This window comes from Erythrolamprus reginae, chromosome 1, assembly GCF_031021105.1.
Source record: "Erythrolamprus reginae isolate rEryReg1 chromosome 1, rEryReg1.hap1, whole genome shotgun sequence".
In the NCBI taxonomy this organism is placed as follows: domain Eukaryota; kingdom Metazoa; phylum Chordata; class Lepidosauria; order Squamata; family Dipsadidae; genus Erythrolamprus; species Erythrolamprus reginae.
The window spans coordinates 326,143,057-326,164,087 of NC_091950.1; the positions used below are offsets into that span (position 1 = coordinate 326,143,057).

Below are 21,031 nucleotides of genomic sequence, written 5' to 3' on the forward strand. Positions count from 1 at the left end.
ATTCAGTTCTGGAGACCTCACCTACAAAAAGATATTGACAAAATTGAACGGGTCCAAAGATGGGCTACAAGAATGGTGGAAGGTCTTAAGCAGGGGTCCCCAAACTTTTTACACAGGGGGCCAGTTCACTGTCCCTCAGACTGTTGGAGGGCCGGACTATTAAAAAAACGTGTGAACAAATCCCTATGCACACTGCACATACATTATTTAAAGTAAAAAACAAAATGGGAACAAATACAATATTTAATATTTATTCTTCCTCTTTCTCTCTCTCTCCCTTTCTCTCTGTCCTTCTGTCTTTCTAGATCTCTCTCTTTCTCTCTGTCCTCTCTCTCTCTCTTTCTTTCTCTCTCTTCTCTCTTTCTCTCACTCACTCTTTATATCTCTCCCTCTTTCTCTCTCCCTCTCTCTCTCTCCCTTTCTCTCTCTCTCCCTTTCTATCTCTCCTCTTCCTTTCTCTCTCCCTCTCTATCTTTCCCTCTTTCTCTCCCCCCTCTTTCTTTCTCTCTCTCTTCTCTTTCTCTCACTCTTTCTCTCTACCTTTCTTTCTCTTTCTCTCTCTCCCTTTCTCTGTCCCTCTTTCTTTCTCTCTGTCCCTCTCTTTCTTTTTCTCTGTCCCTCTTTCTTTCTCTCTGTCCCTCTCTTTCTTACTCTCTGTCCCTCTTTCTTTCTCTCTGTCTCTTTCTTTCTCTCTGTCCCTCTCTTTCTTTCTCTCTGTCCCTCTTTCTTTCTCTCTGACCCTCTCTTTCTTACTCTCTGTCCCTCTCTTTCTTACTCTCTGTCCCTCTTTCTTTCTCTCTGTCCCTCTCTTTCTTTCTCTCTCTTATCTCTGTGTGGGGGGGGAGGCGGCTGCTTGAAAACCCCTGACCTCCATCGCCTCCCCCCCACGGCACAAGGCGAGCACACCTCGCCGCTGACACAGGCGGCGGGGACTGCCCTGTCCCCCTGTCCCCGTTGCGCAAAACTACGCAGCCCCAGATCGCTCGCTTCTCCAGCCAGCAAAGCCGACTGCCGGCTTTGCTGGCTGATGCAGGAAAGGAAAGCCTCACATTTAAAAAGCACGCCACTTTCTGGGACTGCGGCGCCGTGGTGGCCTTCAATCGCGGCCCTTCGCGGCGCCCCACCACCCGTTCCTGCAGGAAGAGATCGGGCACTTTACCGGGAGGTGGAGGCGGCGTGGGGCCGGACGCTGGGTGCCGGGGAGGGCGAAGGAGTGGACGCGCCTCTCAGCTGCAGAGCGGAACGGGGATGGAGATCCGCGGCGGAGTCCGGCGCTGGGGACATGCGGGACCGCTCATCCAGGCGTGCGTGGACCGGCAAGCCTGGATGAGCGGTCCCGCATGGCCCCAGGCCCCCAACGCCGGACTCCGCCGCGGATCTCCATCCCCGTTCCGCTCTGCAGCTGAGAGGCGCGTCCACTCCTTCGCCCTCCCCGGCACCCAGCGTCCGGCCCCACGCCGCCTCCACCTCCCGGTAAAGTGCCCGATCTCTTCCTGCAGGAATGGGTGGTGGGGCGCCGCGAAGGGCCGCGCTTGAAGGCCACCACCACCACGGCGCCGCAGTCCCAGAAAGTGGTGTGCTTTTTAAATGTGAGGCTTTCCTTTCCTGCATCAGCCAGCAAAGCCGGGCAGTCGGCTTTGCTGGCTGGAGAAGCGAGCGATCTGGGGCTGCGTAGTTTTGCGCAGGGGGGACAGGGGGACAGGGCAGTCCCCGCCGCCTGTGTCAGCGGCGAGGTGTGCTCGCCTTGTGCCGTGGGGGGGAGGCGATGGAGGTCAGGGGTTTTGAAGCAGCCGCCTCCCCCACACACACAAACTTAGCCATGGTGCACTTAGCTGTGACTTTCAGTGGACAGTTTTTCACTCACCGCGGAGGAGGAGGGGAGGAGGAGGTGGAGAGGCAAGGGGGCGGGGAGGAAAGCGGGCCTGCAATTGGCCAATTTCTTTCTCGCCTTTAGGGAGAGGAACTGTTGCTGCTCTGCCATAGGGCAGCAACAGTTTCTCTCCCTAAAGGCGACAAAGGAAGGGGCCAATTGCAGGCCCGCTTTCCTCCCCGCCCCCTTGCCTCTCCACCTTCTCCTCGCTGAGCAGCCGACCACGGTGAGTTGACAGGAGATTCGGGAGCTTATTTTATCGACCAGTAAAATCTCGTGAGCTTGCCACGGGCCGGTTAAAAGACCTCGTTGGGCCGCATCCGGCCCGCGGGCCGTAGTTTGGGGACCGCTGGTCTTAAGCATAAAACGTATCAGGAAAGACTTAATGAACTCAATCTGTATAGTCTGGAGGACAGAAGGAAAAGGGGGGACATGATTGAAACATTTAAATATGTTAAAGGGTTAAATAAGGTTCAGGAGGGAAGTGTTTTTAATAGGAAAGTGAACACAAGGACAAGGGGACACAATCTGAAGTTAGTTGGGGGAAAGATAAAAAGAAAATATTATTTTACTGAAAGAGTTGTAGATCCTTGGAACAAACTTCCAGCAGACGTGGTTGGTAAATCCACAGTAACTGAATTTAAACATGCCTGGGATAAACATATATACATTGTAAGATAAAATACAGGAAATAGTATAAGGGCAGACTAGATGGAGCATGAGGTCTTTTTCTGCCGTCAGTCTTCTATGTTTCTATGCCAGTTGCGATGTCCCAGGGACATGCAATTTTTATTGGAGACCTTCCCAGCTGGTTTCTGACAAGCAAAGTCAATGGGGGAAGCCAGATTACTTAATGACTGCATGGCTCACTCAACTCGAGTGATCACCCTCTCTCTCTGTCTCTGTCTCTCTCCCTCTCTCCCTCTCTCCCTCTCTCCCTCTCTCCCTCCCTATCTATCTATCTATCTATCTATCTATCTATCTATCTATCTATCTATCTAATTTATATGCCATCCAACTCCCGAAGGACTCTGGGTGGCTTATAACAAATATCATCTAATAACCAATTAAAAAACCCTTTAATACAAACATTCATACTTTTGGCCTGATTTAGAAAGTGTATCAATCACTCAACGGCCCAGGCCTGCTGGCAGAGCCAGGTCTTTAAGGCTTTCCAGACATCACCATTGCCTGGGGTCTATCCATGGGAGGTTCCTTTCATTTCCTGGCAGGAACTGGAGTGAAGGGAGCTCAACCCCGCCCCACAACACCACTCTGATCTTGAACACGGGCTGGCTAACCTCCAGCCTAGCATCCTAACCACCCAGCCACTGTACTCCATGAATTGTGTGAATGACATTTTTTTTCTTTTAATGAATTACATTTGGGTAATGCTTTTAATTGTTGGAGGTTCATTTTTAATACGTGCCCCTGCATTTCTGAAAACATTTTCAACGAACTTGAATCGGGTAACATTTGTGCTATTAACAGTTAAGAGATATAGTGATACCTTGTCTTACAAACTTAATTGGTTCCGGGACGAGGTTCTTAAGGTGAAAAGTTTGTAAGGCAAAACAATGTTTCCCATAGGAATCAATAGAAAAGCGATTAATGCATGCAAGCCCAAAATTCACCCCTTTTGCCAGCCGAAGCGCCTGTTTTTGCGCTGCTGGGATTCCCCTGAGGCTCCCGTCCATAGAAAACCCACCTCCGGACTTCTGTGTTTTTGCCATGCTGCAGGGGAATCCCAGCAGGTGAATCCCAGCATCGCAAAAATGAGCGCTTTGCTGGCAAAGAAAGTCGGGAGGTGGGGTTTCCCAGCGAAGGGAGCATCAGTGAAATCGCAGCATCGCAAAAACACCGAAGTCCTTGAAACCCCACCTCTGGACCTCTGTGTTTTTGTGATGCTGCGATTTCACTGAGGCTCCCCTCGCTGGGAAACCCCACCTCCGGACTTCCGTTGCCAGTGAAGCACCCGTTTTTGCACTGCTGGGATTCCCCTGCAGCATCACAAAAACACAGAGGTCCGGAGATGGGGTTTCCCATGGAGGGGAGCCTCAGGAGAATCCCAGCAGCGCAAAAACGGGTGCTTCGCTGGCAACGGAAGTCCGGAGATGGGGTATCCCAGCAGCGGCGGTGGGTTTGTAAGGTGAAAATAGTTTGTAAGAAGAGGCAAAAAAATCTTAAACCCCGGGTTTGTATCTCGAAAAATTTGTATGACGAGGCGTTTGTAAGATGAGGTATCATTGTACTGCTAAAAAGTGGACCAGCTTATGCTTCTACTAAAATGATATTTAGTGGGAAGATTTCACATGATTGCATCTTTGGCTTCCATTTCCATTGATATACCACTCAGCTATGATGATTTATGCATGGTCTGTTTGGGTTGTAGGATTGTTTTTTATTATAAGGGTTTTAAACACTGTTTTTAATATTGGATTTGTGCTTTGTATATTGCTTGTTGTGAGCCGCTCCGAGTCTTCGGAGAGGGGCGGCATACAAATCTAAATAATATAATAATAATAATAATAATAATAATAATAATAATAATAATAATAATTTCATTGTAGACAAAGTCATTTCCTTTAAGTTCGCCACCTGTATCTACCTATAATCAGCAACTATGGCTCACCTGTACTGTGCACTTGGATCAACCTTCTGGTAAGGATATTTCTTAGTTTAGTTGTAGATTGCTGTTTTGCTGTTTTAATTACATATATACTGTACCTGTTAATGTTATATAGCCGTGATGACAAACCTATGGCACGCATGTCAGAGCCCTCTCTGTGAGCAATCGTGTCATTTCCAGCTGATTTTTTGCTTTCTGGAATGCACATGCATGCAGGGCAGCTGGTCTTCATGGATGGCAGAGCACTGGAAAATGGCCTGAAAATGGTCCAGAAACAGCCTGGAAACTGCAAAAAATGCTCCCCAAACAGGCATGTGCATGCCAGCCAGCTGGTCTTTGGGTTTCCAGTGCTCCGGCGCACATGTATACATGTATGTTAAAGTTTGAGCATTCAGTGCCGAAAAGTTTTGCCATCATTGTTATATAGCATGGATGTCCAACCTTTTGGCTTGCCCAGGTTGCATTGAATTAAGAGGAATTGTCTTGGGCCACACAAAAATACACTGCTCAAACAAATAAAGGGAACACTTAAACAACACAATATAACTCCAAGTAAATCAAACTTCTGTGAAATCAAACTGTCCACTTAGGAAGCAACACTGATTGACAATCAGTTTCACATGCTGTTGTGCACATTCAACTTTGTACAGAACAAAGTATTCAGTGAGAATATTTCTATTCATTCAGATCTAAGATGTGTTCTTGGAATGTTCCCTTTATTTTTTGAGCAGTATTTATATAATTAAGATACTGTATATCAGTCACATAATTTAAAAGTTTATGATTTTGGAAGGCTGCATTACTCACTGTTCAGGGCTGCTGGTGGCCAATGAGCCATGCATCGCGCATGCCTAATATACAATGTTTGTGTCCCTTTTGTACCCATATTGTACTGCTAACTAGAGCATACAAAACATTTGTTAGACCAATTCTCGAACACAGCTCATCTGTCTGGAACCTGAATTGCAAATTGGACATTAGTTCAATTGAGAGAGTCCAGAGATATTTTACAAGAAGAGTTCTCCACTCTTCTGCTCAGAATAGAATACTTTATGCCAGTAGACTTGAAATTTTGGGCTTAGGCTACTTAGAAATATGCTGCCTTTGGTCTGACCTAAGCGTAGTACATAAAACTATCTACTGCAATGTCCTACCTGTCAATGACTATTTCAGCTTCAACCGCAACAATATACAGGTACGCAATAGATACAAACTTAAGGTAAACCGCACCAAACTCGATTGCAGGAAATACAACTTCAGCAACAGAATGGTCAGTACCTGCAATACACTACGTGACTCTGTGGTTTCTTCCCTAAACCATCAAAACTTTAATCTTAGACTATCTACTGTTGACCTCACCCCATTCCTAAGGGGTATGCATAAGTGTACCAACGTGCCTACTGTCGCTGTTCTAATGTCCCCTTTTATTTGTATCAATTTCATGTATTAATAACCATGTTTATACCTATATCTGTTATCTAATCCATGCTTGACTAAATAAATAAAAGAAATAAATTTTGGTTTAGCATGTAGAAAACAAAGTCATATCTGATACGCTGGTTTTGTATCACAGTGTCTTAGGTGTTTGATAAATGTGCCTCTCCCACTGTATATATCAAGAAGCCAATAGAAATGGGGAGTTAGTAAGCAAGGAATGGATTGCAACATATTACCTGCTACTAATATCATGATATAACTGGACAATTTATGCACCAAGATTTATTATAGCTGGGGAACATATGTCGGAAAAATCTTGTTATTGAAATCAGTTTGCCAGGAAAAGATGAATTATGTTACTTATGTTATTATGAATTATGTTTGAGTTAACTAGGAAAATACATTTTTCCCTGGAGAAAATTTCTGCTGAAGACAGGCCATATTGCAAAATGCCATTTCCTTTAGCTACATCAGTTGCATTTAACTGCCAGCATTTGCTATGCGTACCATGCACATGCTAAAGTGCATATCATTATGTATTTTTAGTTATTATCAAATTTATATAGTCACCCTTTCCAGAAATATGACTCTGGACAGCATACAATCAACCTTTTTTTTTTTGTTAAAAAAAAGTCTAATAAATGCTCATGTCATTGTATACTTTTTCAAAGGACGAAATGAGGGCAAATAAATGAGTAATGGTAGTTACCTGGAGATTAACTTAGTGTTAAGCAGCCCATGTATTAAGCTTCTGTAAAGAAAACAGGGTATGTTACTAGAAGAAGACACCTGTTCTCAGACTGACTCATGGAAAGAAACAACATTTAAAAATATTTTCAAACTCCTTCTCCATAAAGAGATTAGAGAATAGATATAGAGATTACAAAATGAGTAATAACCTCAGGAGATGAAAAGATGACAAGATATTGATACAGTATATTGCAGCCTTGTCACCATAGGTTCTTTTCTCATGCATCACTTTTGTTATGTCACAACAGATTAGGTTTCTAATCTGCTTTAGCTACCATGTTTCTCTGAAAATAAGCCTTCCTCCCAAAATACCATTTCCTCTTATTAAAGTTAGGGAGAAAGAGGAGCCCAGTCTTGCTCCATGTGCCCCAAAAGAATGACATGAAACCTCCCCCCAAATAAAGCCAAGTGCTTATTTTGGGGTTCAAAAAATTATAAGACAGTAGTAAGATTTTTCTTTCTTTAAATAAATAAGCAAGTTAAATTTCTCCAGATAACAGGTTAGGTGACATATTTCACATACGTCAAATTCGAAGATGTATGAAAAATAAAAGAACTAGAATTAATGAGAACTTTTATTGGTCCAAAATACGTGACCTTGCTGAATCTCACCTCCAGAAATATCGAGCCAATATCAGCCTAACTCAGCCATTTGCTGTCCTGCTGCTGGTTGAATATTACAGATGTCATCCAACCAGTGGTGGGTTTCACTTACTTTTGATAATGGTTTGGGAATGGGAGCATGTGGGGGGGGGCCCCCCGCAACGCTTCTGCCCATGCTCAGAACCTTCTGTGCATGCAGAAAGCATTTTTGAAGATGTCCGAGTGCGTGGTTGGAGCCTCCCGCCACCACCGCTACCAATTTGCTCAATCTGGGACAAACCAATAGCAACCCACCACTGCATCCCTACAAATCTGGAGGACATTTATTTGAAGAAAGCTATTATAAGTCATAGAAGAAGATTGATAATGCCCAGTGATTGATAGTGAACCAGTTTCAATAGCTTCTTGCTGACTTGACTGATTTTGTACTTGATGTTTCTTGATGTATTTCCATCCTTCCTGATTTATCCCCCCCCCTCCCCGTGTTACGCTAAAACTGTTATATGAGGGGAACACAATCTGAAACCCTGGGTGCTATGCGGCTTCAAAACCCTAGGGCAGGGGATCCCAATCCTTGGTCTGTGGACTGGCATTGGTCCATGGCATACCAAAAACTGGTCCACACAAACAAATGAAACACCATCTGTAGGATACAGGCAGCACATTACTGCAACCATGACTCAACCACCCCGTCCGGTCCATGGAAAAATCTTTCTTCACGGAACTGGTCTCTGGTGCCCAAAAGATTGGGGACTGCTGCCTTAGGAGATGCTTTTCGGAACAATTCTTGGAGTTGTTAATGAATCTTTTAATGTAGAAAAGAGAAAGTATTTATATATTTGGAAATAATCATATTATCTATATTTGATTAGAACAAAACAAAAAAAATATTTTTTGTCATGGCCTCTCATGGGTTCTTTTAGAGTAGGCCTGTCAAACTGGTGGCCTACAACCTGCATCAGGCCTGCTCAAGCCACGCCTACACCAGTCCGCGGCATTACAACATGTCACAATCCAGCCTGCAACGCAATCAAGTTTGACACCCCTGTTTTAGAGCATCTCCCCATGCAACTGAATAGGGAGGGGGGGAAGTCCATGGTTCAAAATAAGATTCAATCACAAGCATTTGATTTAATGTTTCAGATGACAAATTGGATAGCTTGAGAATTAAATTTATTATGTCAGTTACAATACTTGGCGTGCTAAAGAATGGAAGTGTACGATACTATAACAGAGAAACTCACAACCGGTCAAGGATATTTAACTGTGCTAAGGTAAGTACATTAATTTTTTTTCTTAAAAATGCTAAAAAGATAGATATGAAACCACATATCGGACCAGAATATCTCGGGACCGCCTTCTGCCGCACGAATCCCAGCGACCGGTTAGGTCCCAGAGAGTTGGCCTTCTCCAGGTTCCGTCGATGAAACAATGTCGTCTGGCAGGACCCAGGGGAAGAGCCTTCTCTGTGGTGGCCCTGACCCTCTGGAATCAACTCCCCCATGGAGATTAAGACTTCCCCTTGCCTTTCGCAAACTTCTCAAAACCCACCTCTGTCATCAGGCATGGGGAAATTGATTCTTCTGGGCCATTTCCACTTTATGTATGGTCTGTATGAGATATATATTTGTTTTTATATTAAGGGTTTTAATTTGTTGTAAGTATTGGATTTGTACTGTTTCTTGCTGTGAGCTGCTCCGAGGCTTCGGAGAGGGGCGGCATACAAATCTAATAAATAAATAAATGAATAAAAAATAAATATCTTTTAGAGAAACCCACAAATTAATAATTGATTTATATGGGTAAGGTTCAACAATTTGCCTTTCTAGGAGTGATGACAATATGGTAGAAATTCTAAAAAATATTATTAATAAAGAAAGACAATGCTATTTTATATGGATGAGTTCTTTGTCAGTATCATTTAAAAAAATAAAAAGCTGCACTTAAACCCTATGCATTTTAGAACTATTTACACATTCCCAAATCAAAATGAAGTTAAGGCTATTATTGATCTACTAACCAATTTTCATGTCCCAATTCACAGGATTGTGATGAAATTATTGTGGTTCATCTTGGTTATTTGAATTTCACGCGTTACAATATCGTTGTTACCTTTGTTGATAAGTTTTCTGACTTCTACCGCGTAAAGAGTTATAACTTCACAGTAAGTATAAATATATGTAGCAGTGATAGCGAACTTTTTTTGGTTGGTGTGCCAGAAGGGGGGGGAGCGCAGGGGAGTCACACGCATGCCTGCCCACACCCATAATTCCATGTGCCCCTCCATGCATGCACATGTGACCACCTCCACTCCTGGTTGTTTTTCGCTCTCCCCAGGCTTCAGAGCCTTTCTAGGCACCTCGGGAGTGTGAAAACAGTCTTCTCCACCCCCCTAGAGCAGTGTTTCCCAACCTTGGCACGTTGAAGATATTTGGACTTCAACTCCCAGAATTCCCCAGCTAGCAAACTAGTGTGCCGCGAGACATGGTCAGGTGTGCCGCGAAAAAGGAAGCTCAGGTTCCAGTCTCGCAACTTTTTGCTGAGAGAGAGAGTGAGAGAGAGAGAGAGAAAGAGAGAGAGAAAGAAAGAAAGCAAGAGAGAAAGAGAGAGAAAGCAAGTGTCAGAGAGAAAGAAAGCAAGAGAGAGAGAGAAAGAGAGAGAAAGAAAGCAAGAGAGAGAGAGAGATAAATGAGCAAAAAGGGCAGGAAAAAACTTTGCTGAGAGAGAGAGAGTGACAGAGAAAGCAAGAGAGAAAGAGAGAAAGCAAGTGTCAGAGAGAAAGAAAGCAAGAGAGAGAGAGATAAATGAGCAAAAAGGGCAGGAAAAAACTTTGCTGAGAGAGAGAGAGAGTGAGAGAGAAAGCAAGAGAGAAAGAGAGAAAGCAAGTGTCAGAGAGAAAGAAAGCAAGAGAGAGAGAGAGAAATGAGCAAAAAGGGGAGGAAAAAAAGAGAAATGAGAAAATGATTGAGACAGAATGAGAGGAAAGAGAGAGAAACAAAAGAGAGAGAGAAGTGACTCTTGATTTAAAGCATATGATAAAAAGCACCCAAAGAATAAGAGAGAAAAAAAACCCATGCCTCACCTGTTTTTGGAAATGGTTCAAGAGTGTGTATACACACACACACACACAAGGGTGGGGAGGAGACAGGGATGGAAAAAGAGAGGAAAGTGTCTTAGGGTGTCATTTTGGTTGGTGGTGTGCCCCAGGATTTTAAAATGTAAAAAATGTGCCGCAGCTCAAAAAAGGTTGAAAATCACTGCTCTAGAGGCTCTCTGGAGGCAGAAATGGCCCATTTGTCAACTTCCAGTTGAACTTGAAGTTCTGTTTTTTTGCTCTCTTCGAGCTCCAGAGCCTTTCTAGGAGGCCGGGGAGGGTGAAACCGGTTTTACATATACAGTATATAGTATAACTAATAACTGGTAAATATCGATTCAGTTTTATGTGGAAGTCTTTTTGTGTTGTTTATCTATAGAAAACCCTTAAGCAGTTGACAGTAATTATAAAATATTTCTGACTAAGCTAGCAAGTAGAGAATTGCAAATATCTGTTTGATATTATTTTTAATGAACGGTTAAGTTAAGGGTAATGGTTCCCACACACGTGTGTGCTAATTGCTTCCGGCTCATCTCCATTTCTCAGCCGAAGAGCCAGCGCTGTCCGAAGATGTCTTTAGGGTCATGTGGACAGTGTGACTAAACACTGAAGGCACATGGAGCACTGTTGCCTTCCCACCAAAGTGGTCCCTTTTTTTCTACTTGCATTTTTAATGTGCTTTTGAACCGCTAGGTTGGCAGAAGCTGGGACAAGTAATGAGAGCTCACTCCATTGCGTGGCGCTAGGGATTCGAACTGTTGAATTGCCAATCTTCTGATCAGCAAGCTCAGCATCTTAGTCATTGAGCCACTCCATCCCCTCTTAAGGAGTGATAGAAAACCCTTTTTAAAACACTGAATCCAATTAAAAGACATACTAAACTTAATATGACTTATAGGCCTATGACTTGACATAAAAGCCTTCTCTGTGGTGGCCCCGACCCTCTGGAATCAACTCCCCCCAGAGATTAGAATTGCCCCCACCCTCCTTGCCGTTCGTAAGCTCCTTAAAACCCACCTCTGTTGTCAGGCATGGGGGAATTGAGACATTCTTTCCCCCTAGGCCTTTATAATTTATGCATGGTATGTTTGTTTGTATGGATGTTTAGTTTTATAATAAGGTTTTTTTAGTTGTTTTTAGTATTGGATTTACATGATGTTTTTTATTACTGTTGTTAGCCGCCCCGAGTCTACGGAGAGGGGCGGCATACAAATCAAATCAAATCAAATCAAATCAAATCAAATCAAATCAATCAATAAATAAAAAACAAATTGTAAAGTGCTGATCTGAAAAAAGTCTTGTGCTAAGTGTAATTACTAAAAAAGTAAACCAGAAACACTATCTATCTGATAGTGAGTATGGAGAGCACAAGGAGTAGAGTTGGAGACTGCAGGGAAAGATTGAGCAAATTATTTCCTCATCCTTTTCTCTTCCCAAATACAATAAATTCTGTTTCTTGCAATTAAACAGATAATTAAAACACCTTGAGCAATAAAGAAAATTGTGTAATCAGATAGAATAGCCCTGTCTAAATAATGATATATTTGCCTAGCAATGAATGGTCTCTAAAGAAGAGCAAGCAGATCACAGGAAGGAAAGAAATCCAACAGGTCTTGCCACATTTGGAGACCCCTGCCATAAACCATGCAATATTGTACTTTTTATAAGGATGCAAGGACCCGTTTTCACCACTTCCCAGTTCATAAAATAACCAGGCTAGTCCAATTTATTCTATGTGCAGCTGTTACCAGACCAGAATGATTCTACTTCTATGAATGTGGCCAAACTTTGTTATTAGTTATACTTTGATCATCTCAATAAACTATTCACAAACACTTCTATGTTATTTCGTCTATTATTAATTTGTTGTGTTCTGATCAACAGCCATAATAAAGGTACACATATGTGCACTTGAAGGGCCCTCAGTGGGAAAGAATACTGAATGTGCGAAGTATCATTGATGTTATTTTTATTTGCAACCCTTTTGATTGACAATCTGACGTCTTTTTTCCCCCAGTGGAAAACTTATAAACCAGCCTTCTCCCAAATGGAAATCTGGTTCCGATTTGTCTTTGTAGTTCTTACTTTCATAGTCACAGTGAGTATCAGCTTTCTGTTTAGTTTTAATAATATATTTTGGTATATTTGCCTTCCGTAGACAAATCAGTATCTGTTTAATTACATCTGCTCTTGTTTTAGTTTTCTTGCTTTGCTTTGTTATTCATTCTCCTTGATCCAGAAAATTAGAATTACAATTGCTTGATGCTTCAAGGTTTTTGTTAAACAACCTGGTGGAAAAATATTTCTTTATCAAGTGAGGGAGGCAAGAAAATGATCAGAGTTGAAGATGAGATAATATACTGTACTTTACATGTAATAAGAGAAGAAAGTAATAGAATAAATCTGTAACGTGTGTGTGTGTGTGTGTGTCTTCTTCATACATGATACAGCACATACACATAAGCTGAGTTTTAATTTAGTGGCTGTTTTATGTGACTTTCAAACATAGCTGAATATTACAAGCATCCCTCCTTATTGGCCATGTTGGCCGAATTGCTCAATTTTTGGACTCTCCCATTATCTTTAAGCAAAATGTAGCCTGGGTTAAGACGGGTTTTTATGGTTAGTCATTGCTTTAAATCAAGAATTCTGTTTTGGGTGTATAAATCACTCATTTATTTATTTATTTATTTATTGGATTTGTATGCCGCCCCTCTCCGGAGACTCGGGGCGGCTAACAGCGACAATAAAACAGTGTACAATAGTAATTTGGTATTAGAAATGATTAAAAATCCATTAATATAAAAACCAAACATACATACATACATACCATGCATAGAATTGTAAAGGCCTAGGGGGAAAGAGGATCTCAATTCCCCCATGCCTGGCGGCAGAGGTGGGTTTTAAGTTGTTTACGAAAGGCAAGGAGAATATGCTGCACATATTCTTAAATCACATGTTAGAATAGAATAGAATAGAATAACAGTTGGAAGGGATATTAGAGGTCTTCTAGTCTAACCCCCTGTTCAGGCAGGAAACTCTGTACCATTTCAGACAAATGGTTGTTCAAATGTTTCTTAAAAACGTCCAATGTTGAAGCATCCACTACTTATGATATTTATATTTGAATGTATGCAATTTAATAAAAGATATAAGGAAATGAATGACATATACAAAAGGTAATAGAGATGGAATAAGATCTGTAAAACCCAAACAAAATATGTGAGAAATATTTTCGAAAACAATAAAGAAACTTGTCCAAAAAAACCACCATCCAGTGTTGAAGCATCCACAACTTCTAGAGGCAAGTTGTTCCACTGGTTAATTGTTCTAACTGTCAGGAAATTTCTCCTTAGTTCTAGGTTGCTTCTCTCCTTGATTAGTATCCACCCATTGCTTCTTGTTCTGCCCTCAGGTGCTTTGGAGAATAGTTTGACTCCCTCTTCTTTGTGGCAACCCCTGAGATATTGGAACACTGCTATTATGTCACCCCTAGTCCTTCTTTTCATTAAACTAGGCATACCCAATTCCTGCAACTGTTCTTTATATGTTTTAGCTTCCAGTCCCCTAATCATCTTTGTTGCTCTTCTCTGCACGCTTTCTAGAGTCTCCACATTTTTTGTACATCATGGTGTCCAAAACTGGACGTAGTATTCCAAGCCTGGAAGCTTCCACGTTTCCACTCCTTCTCTTATGCTGAACAGATACCGCATAATTGTTACATGTTTCTTTTTCCTTCCTTTGCAGTGTCTGTTTGCTCACTCCCTGCGCAGGTTCTCCATGCGAGATTGGGGGATAGAGCAGAAGTGGATGTCAATCCTCCTTCCCCTGCTATTACTTTATAATGGTATTTATTCAAATTATATCCTGATACGATAGGATTTGGGGGTTATCCTACTTTCACATGTGAGAGATTGATGAAAATTAAAATTCCAACTAAAATCACTTGGTAACGTCAGGCTTGGCTGACCAGGATAATCTGATGGCATTTTCAGAATTGGTTTAAAAAGAAATCTTTTGCTTGGTTCTTCTCACTGTTTAATACTAAAATAATTAAAAGTATTTGAAGTAGCCTAAAAACTTTAATACGTGGAATCAGGTTAACCTCTTTTATCACTCAGTAGGGAAAAAAGCTGATTAGTGAAATAGGCCAGCAGCTTATTCTAATTAAAAAGAAGTATTGAAAGACGTAAAGCTTGGCAAAACCCATTTCTTCTAAAATATAATGTTCAGAGAGCTTGTGCTTGTGTTGGTGATGTCCCCCCACCCGCCCTTTCTGGTGTGCCTTCCCATTACAGTTTTGAAAAAGTTTTGAAAACATGGCTTCTTAGGAAAACAATGAAGAAAAATTGGCTTATCAATGTTGTAGTTGTTATCAGTGTGGCTGTTTGGTTATTTTTCATTTTCAGTATTGTACACTGCACAGTGTTTTTCTGCAAATGAGCAGAAGTAACAAATCACATACCAATTTGAATGGAGATTGATGTCTTGCTTAAAGAAGAGCTCTAGAATTCAAGGTAGCCATTAGGAAGTTCCCAGCCCTTCTGTAATCCCAAGCATGGTCTCTGGTGCATGATCATTTCTGAAAATGGAACCAATAGCAATGATGCATAAGGCAGTAGCCTTACACATGCTGTAACTGTGGAAACAGAGATGAAAATCTAACTACCTTACATTCCTTTGTTAGATTTTTAGTTGTGTCTGTACCGTTGAGTTACTATTGACTCCTGGTGATGGCGTGGACTAGGCCCTGCAGTTTTCTTGGCAGTGTTTTTTAAAAAATAGTTTGCCATTGCCTCTTTTGTAGGCCTGAGAAAAAGTAACTGGCCCAAGCTAAGGCAGGACCAGAACTCACTCGATTTCTAGCCTGATGTCTTAAACCTGTTTTAACCACTACACAAAATTGGTCCTCCTTGATAGACTTATTTTCCATTATTTGCTTCTCTGCTTGGTGCCCATTAGAGCAATTAGTGTGACTAGAAGGGATATGTGTGTGTGTGTGTGTGTGTGTGTGTGTGTATGTGTGTGTATATATATTTGTTTTTGTAGTATAGGTATGAAGGTGTTGGCATATTTGGGTTTCTTCCCATGTAAGTTTCAGAGATTTCAGGCGGCCTCGTCGAAAATTCCTGCTCAGTTCCAATTCCTGGCCATCTTCAGTTGAATTCTGCCATAATAAGCTGGCAAGGGAGAGAAAGTCAAATTCTTTACAAATCCAGGCCAAAGTTTAGCAAATGTTTTTTTCAGTTAAATTGCCCTTTAGAATACATTTTAAATCTGTAATAAAATATATTAGAAAAACCATATAGAAAATAGCTGGCACATGTTTTACATTGTTTTCTGAAACTATTGTGATTGCACAGGGTTCAGATGTGTTGATTTACATTTTCCAGCACACCTGATTTATATGTTGTGTTACCTGTACAGCCAATATATCAGTATTGGCTAGGCTGGCTTGAATTAATGTAGCTTAACAACATCGAGGTCTTGTCTGCTGTAGAAAAGACTGAATATTCTTGTGAGTGGTAGCGTTGATGTTTCCTGACTCTCTCCTTCTCCCATTCTCTTCCAGACCCATTTTTCCCCCTTTCATTCCTAATCAACAGCTGGTTTCCTGGAATGCTAGATGACCTCTTTCAGTCTTTGTTCTTGTGTGCGTTGCTGCTGTTCTGGCTTTGTGTCTACCACGGGATCAGAGTACAGGTGAGGACTGACTTTGGACTGTGAATAAAGTTGTGGACTCTGTCATTTCAAAATGATACAACGGCTAGAGAAAGGAAAGTAATTGGAGCTTTTTACAATGAATACAAAAAAGAAGGATGGGATTAGGGAAGTGGGATGGATAAAGTGGAGAGGATAGTTCTTCTTCCTGTAAAATGAGCCGGGGTGGCACAGCAGGTAGAGTGCTGTACTACAGGCCACTGAAACTGACTGTAGATCTGAAGGTCAGCGGTTCAAATCTCATCACCGGCTCAAGGTTGACTCAGCCTTCCATCCTTCCGAGGTGGTAAAATGAGGACCCGGATTATTATTATTATTATTATTATTATTATTATTATTATTATTCAGATTTGTATGTCTCCCCTCTCCGCAGACTCGGGGCGGCTCACAGCAATAATAGTACAATATAAACAAATTTAATATTTAAGTTTAAGTTAATTTAAAACCCCAATTTAGAAACCAATCATACATACTAGCATACCATGCATAAATTTTATAAGCCTAGAGGGAGGGAATCAATTCCCCCATGCCTGACGACAGAGGTGGGTTTTAAGGAGCTTACAAAAGGCTAGGAGGGTGGGGGCAACTCTGATATCTGGGGGGAGTTGGTTCCAAAGAGTCGGGGCCACCACAGAGAAGGCTCTTCCCCTGGGTCCCGCCAAACGACATTGTTTAGTTGACGGGACCTGGAGAAGGCCAACTCTGTGGGACCTAATTGGTCGCTGGGATTCGTGCGGCAGAAGGCAGTCCCAGAGATATTCTGGTCCGGTGCCATGAAGGGCTTTAAATTGTGGGGGCAATAGCCTAGCTCTGTTAAAAAGTGCTATTGCTAACATGTTGTAAGCTGCCCTGAGTCTAAGGAGAAGGGCGGCATAAAAATCGAATAAACAAACAAACAAACAAACAAAAAACAAACAAACAAACAAATAAATAAATAAATAAATAAAATGGTGGGAAACACAGGAAAGATATAAAGGAATTATTGAATCACATGGCGTGAAATAGAGCAATAAAATTTGCTGCTGTAGATTCTAGTAATAAGCAATCAACTTGGTTGCCTTTAAAAGGGATCATACTATTCTTGACAACATAAGTGAAGATTGCTGGAAGAGTTGGGTCTTTCATCTAAGACAGTTGTTATGATAGGAGTAAATATTATTTCATTGTAGTTGATGCTCTGTGATGATGCCCATTTTGTTAACACATAGAAAGTATAATTTTTATTTCTTCTACAAACTCTACAAAACAACTAGGCTAAAAGATGGCAGTTGGTTTAGAAATATCCACTGAGCTTCATGGCTGAACAAGGTTCTTCCTAATCCCAAATGCCATCCAAATCCACCCTTTTTGGTGAAACATGCTTACTTCACTTAGCAACTTAACAGGTGTTGAATGGTGGTATTTTGCCAATGGAATGAACATTACTGCTGAACAAAATTCTATCCCTAGCACCATGTGTATTGCCTCTGGAGTACTGGGGCAGCCTTCAGAATAAGTGTAATGGAAAATTATGGGATAGGCAATGGAAGAAGAAGAGGAGGAAAGTTCAAGAAGAAATCCACTTATATAATTTAGAATTTAACTTTATGTGGCTCAAACACTTTCCACTATTCATAGGGCAACAAATGATGTGCCTTCTTTAGTGAAGGAAGGGCTTGAAAATCTTGGCTGAGTAAATCTATTGTTCTGGTTCTGCCCTTCTGGTCAAGTTAATTCTGTAGTTGATTATTTGGTGTCTCTTTCTTCAAAGATTACACTGAAATCTGTGTGTCATAAATGATAACGTTTGATTGAACAAAGTTTCTATTATCTTCTATAAAATGCCATGTCAAGGGGCTGACTTGTTACATTGATCACTACTTTGGAGGTCTTTTTAATGGAAATAACATGTTTCACAGTCCTGAATTTTAAAAAACCCCACATTAAAACGTAATAAGCATTGGAATGGTTCGTTGCTTCACTTCTCTCCAAAAAAGTATGCAATAATTCGCAGAACTTCTCTCCCCATCAAAGGAACATTTGCAGCTGTAAGATCTGTCAGATTTTGGAAACATTGGTAGTTGTATTTCTGCAAAGAAACTGACACAGATTTAACAGCTGTTCCTTAAAGAGTAATTAAACTTTAGTCTGATGTCATCTTTTGCTATTAATAGAGAATTTAACATCAACATTGAAGCAATAAGATTCTTGCTCTCTTTTAAATAAAAAAAAGAGTTTTGTAGAGTTTAGATTTGTAAAGCAAATCAAATATAGTTGCCACTCTTTCTTTCTCTTTTCCATTTTTTTAGGGAGAAAGGAAATGCATGACCTTTTATTTCCCCAAATTTCTTATTGTTGGTTTACTGTGGCTGGCTTCTGTTACATTAGGCATATGGCAGACGTAAGTAATTTACATCTTTTTGTTCGTTAGATACTAATTATTGCTTTTCCAATTCAAAACAATTTACAAAATTCAGAATAGAAATAATAATAATATTGGAATGGATACTAATACTGTATATTAATAAAATGAAAAAGGGAGCTAAAATGTTAATTTTTAAAAGGCCAGAAAGAGATCTTAGAAAATATTTTAAAAGTTCTGGAAAATTAAAAACCCAACTATATCAAACTCAATCCTTTATTTAGATTGTTACAGATAAATGTTTAGATTCATGATCAGAGCATGTTTTTTTTTAGGGTCAATGAACTACATGATCCAACATACCAATATGAGATTGACACAAGTAACTTTCAGGTATGTTAGCATAAAGCAACTTTGGATTTGAATAGGAAATGGTGAATTAACTATCAGGTTTTGAAAATAGAGCTGTTTTTACTCATCTATACTGCTCAAAAAAAAAAAGGGCACACTTAAACAACACAATATAACTCCAAGTAAATCAAAATTCTGTGAAATCAAACCTTCCACTTAGGAAGCAACACTGATTGACAATCAATTTCACATGCTGTTGTGCACATTCAACTTTGTACAGAACAAAGTATTCAATGAGAATATTTCATTCGTTCAGATCTAGGATGTGTTCTTTGAGTGTTCCCATTATTTTTTTGAACAGTGTATTTAACTGTGTAAAACATTTTGCTTAATCCATATTGAAAATTATTTGTAGATATTAGGAAGAATTGTTCCAGAACTTAAAGTTTGTTTTCAAAGCTATTACTGCAAAAAAGATTTTTTTAAAATATGTTTATTTCTTTGGCAGTGTATTCCACTTTGAAGATAGCAAAATTGAGCCATCTAACCTTTTTATTTATTTGGATCCTAAATTTAAGATTTATTCTTAAGTTTTTTCCTTTTTATTTAACCCAGTAAATTTCTGATGTTTCAAATATATTTTTTGTTTTCCTCTTCTCTTTTTCTCTTTATTTATTGCCAATTGGCTTTAAAAATATCTATAAGTAACTCCCATGAAAAGAAGTTTTGCTACTTATGGATTTTTAAGAATTATGCACATATTATGGAGAACTGCTCAATTTTATAAAAGAAGCTATTTTTTCTTCTTTTTTCCAATTTAAAGCTTTTCCATATCAAAGACAACATGCTATGCTTCCCACCCAAAGATCCTAATTTGATAGTTTCCAAATAGGTTGGTCTACCATTTCCATGAATGCTAGCTAACATGGCCTTGGTATTGAGTTTAAAACAAACAGTGTTACATTCTCTTCTTCTAAGACTTGTAAAGAAGATGGATGGTCTCTGTGTACAATTTTGAATTTCTCGATGTAGTGTCATTGGCAATAACTGAAAATAAAATTTAAAATGGTTATGGCTTCACTGAAGTCCTTGAGGTGGGATTATTGTAATCTTGCAAACTTTGGCGATTTCCTGTATTTTCAATTGTGCAAAAATAAGGATAATGTTCAATGCCTGATAGATTGTCAACTCTTGGTATAATGCCTGGATGTGGGAGAAAGGAAGTGAAATGTTATCAAAATAATATTCAAATGGTTTTTAAATGTGTTTTTGTAACAGGGGATGAAAATCTTCTTCATTGTGGTGGCAACAGTATATATTTTGTACCTTTTATTTCTAATAATCCGGGCGTGCTCAGAGCTTCGCAATATGCCCTACATTGGTAAGCTCAGTTCTTCACCTGTGATTTCTGATGATGCGGATGTGTTGTTCTTCTAGAAAGATACTTGTGTTATTTTTCAAATAACTCTTCGCTCTTTTCTCAGATCTCAGGTTGAAATTCTTGACTGCGCTGACATTGGTAGTGCTTATCATTAGGTGAGATATTATTCACTTGAAGATACTATTCAGTTATATCTAAAAGTGTGCAAAATGCTCCTTTTGTGGGATGGACTTTGTTTGAAACAGAAAATACTTCCTGTTTTGGAAGATATATGTCTTTAAAATGACCCAACCTTCCTTACCCCCTCCCCCCACATCTACTCTGGAATGGCTGGGTCAACTTAGCCTGGAATAAAAATGCCATTACTAACATTTACTAGACTAGTACTTTTTGCACATTCCTAAGATGTTGTGCAAGATATTAAATGCACTGGAGCATTGGATCAACCTCCCTTGTAAGCAGATACAGTGGTACCTTGGTACACGACTGCTTTGAAACTCATTGAATTTGGTACCAAATGCATTTTGAAGCAAACATTTTGTCCTGGTATTTATTGTTTGCTTACTTATAATTTTTGACACTCATTGCATTTCCTGGAATCAATTAATAATGACTACCAAAGTACCATTAGATAGAACACTTCGTTAATATTTTCTTTTTAAGTGGTGGCACTAGTGGTGGGTTACTTCCAGTTTGGCCCTGTTCTAAGAACCAGTAGAGCCAGTGGCAGGAGGGTAGCCAACCCACTTGGATACTCATCTCATGCATGAGTGTGTATGTGAACTGCTAGTAAAGAGTTATAAAATTTACTGCTGGGTGGTATTGATGGTAAAATAAGGAAACTCAAAGAACAG

The 21,031-nt window shown here is 40.2% G+C and overlaps 1 protein-coding gene across 2 annotated transcripts in view; it reads left to right on the plus strand.

Moving 5' to 3' along the window:
- TMEM181 (transmembrane protein 181) overlaps window positions 1–21,031 on the plus strand; it is a 42,394-nt gene that overhangs the window by 10,318 nt on the left and 11,045 nt on the right. For both annotated transcript variants that reach the window (XM_070733782.1, XM_070733783.1), the window contains exons 4-13: window positions 4,441–4,531; window positions 8,433–8,563; window positions 9,334–9,453; window positions 12,401–12,481; window positions 14,131–14,230; window positions 15,956–16,086; window positions 18,393–18,484; window positions 18,781–18,838; window positions 20,075–20,177; window positions 20,281–20,332. In XM_070733782.1, coding sequence (XP_070589883.1) covers window positions 4,441–4,531; window positions 8,433–8,563; window positions 9,334–9,453; window positions 12,401–12,481; window positions 14,131–14,230; window positions 15,956–16,086; window positions 18,393–18,484; window positions 18,781–18,838; window positions 20,075–20,177; window positions 20,281–20,332 — 959 coding nt within the window. The remainder of the gene's footprint in view (window positions 1–4,440; window positions 4,532–8,432; window positions 8,564–9,333; window positions 9,454–12,400; window positions 12,482–14,130; window positions 14,231–15,955; window positions 16,087–18,392; window positions 18,485–18,780; window positions 18,839–20,074; window positions 20,178–20,280; window positions 20,333–21,031) is intronic.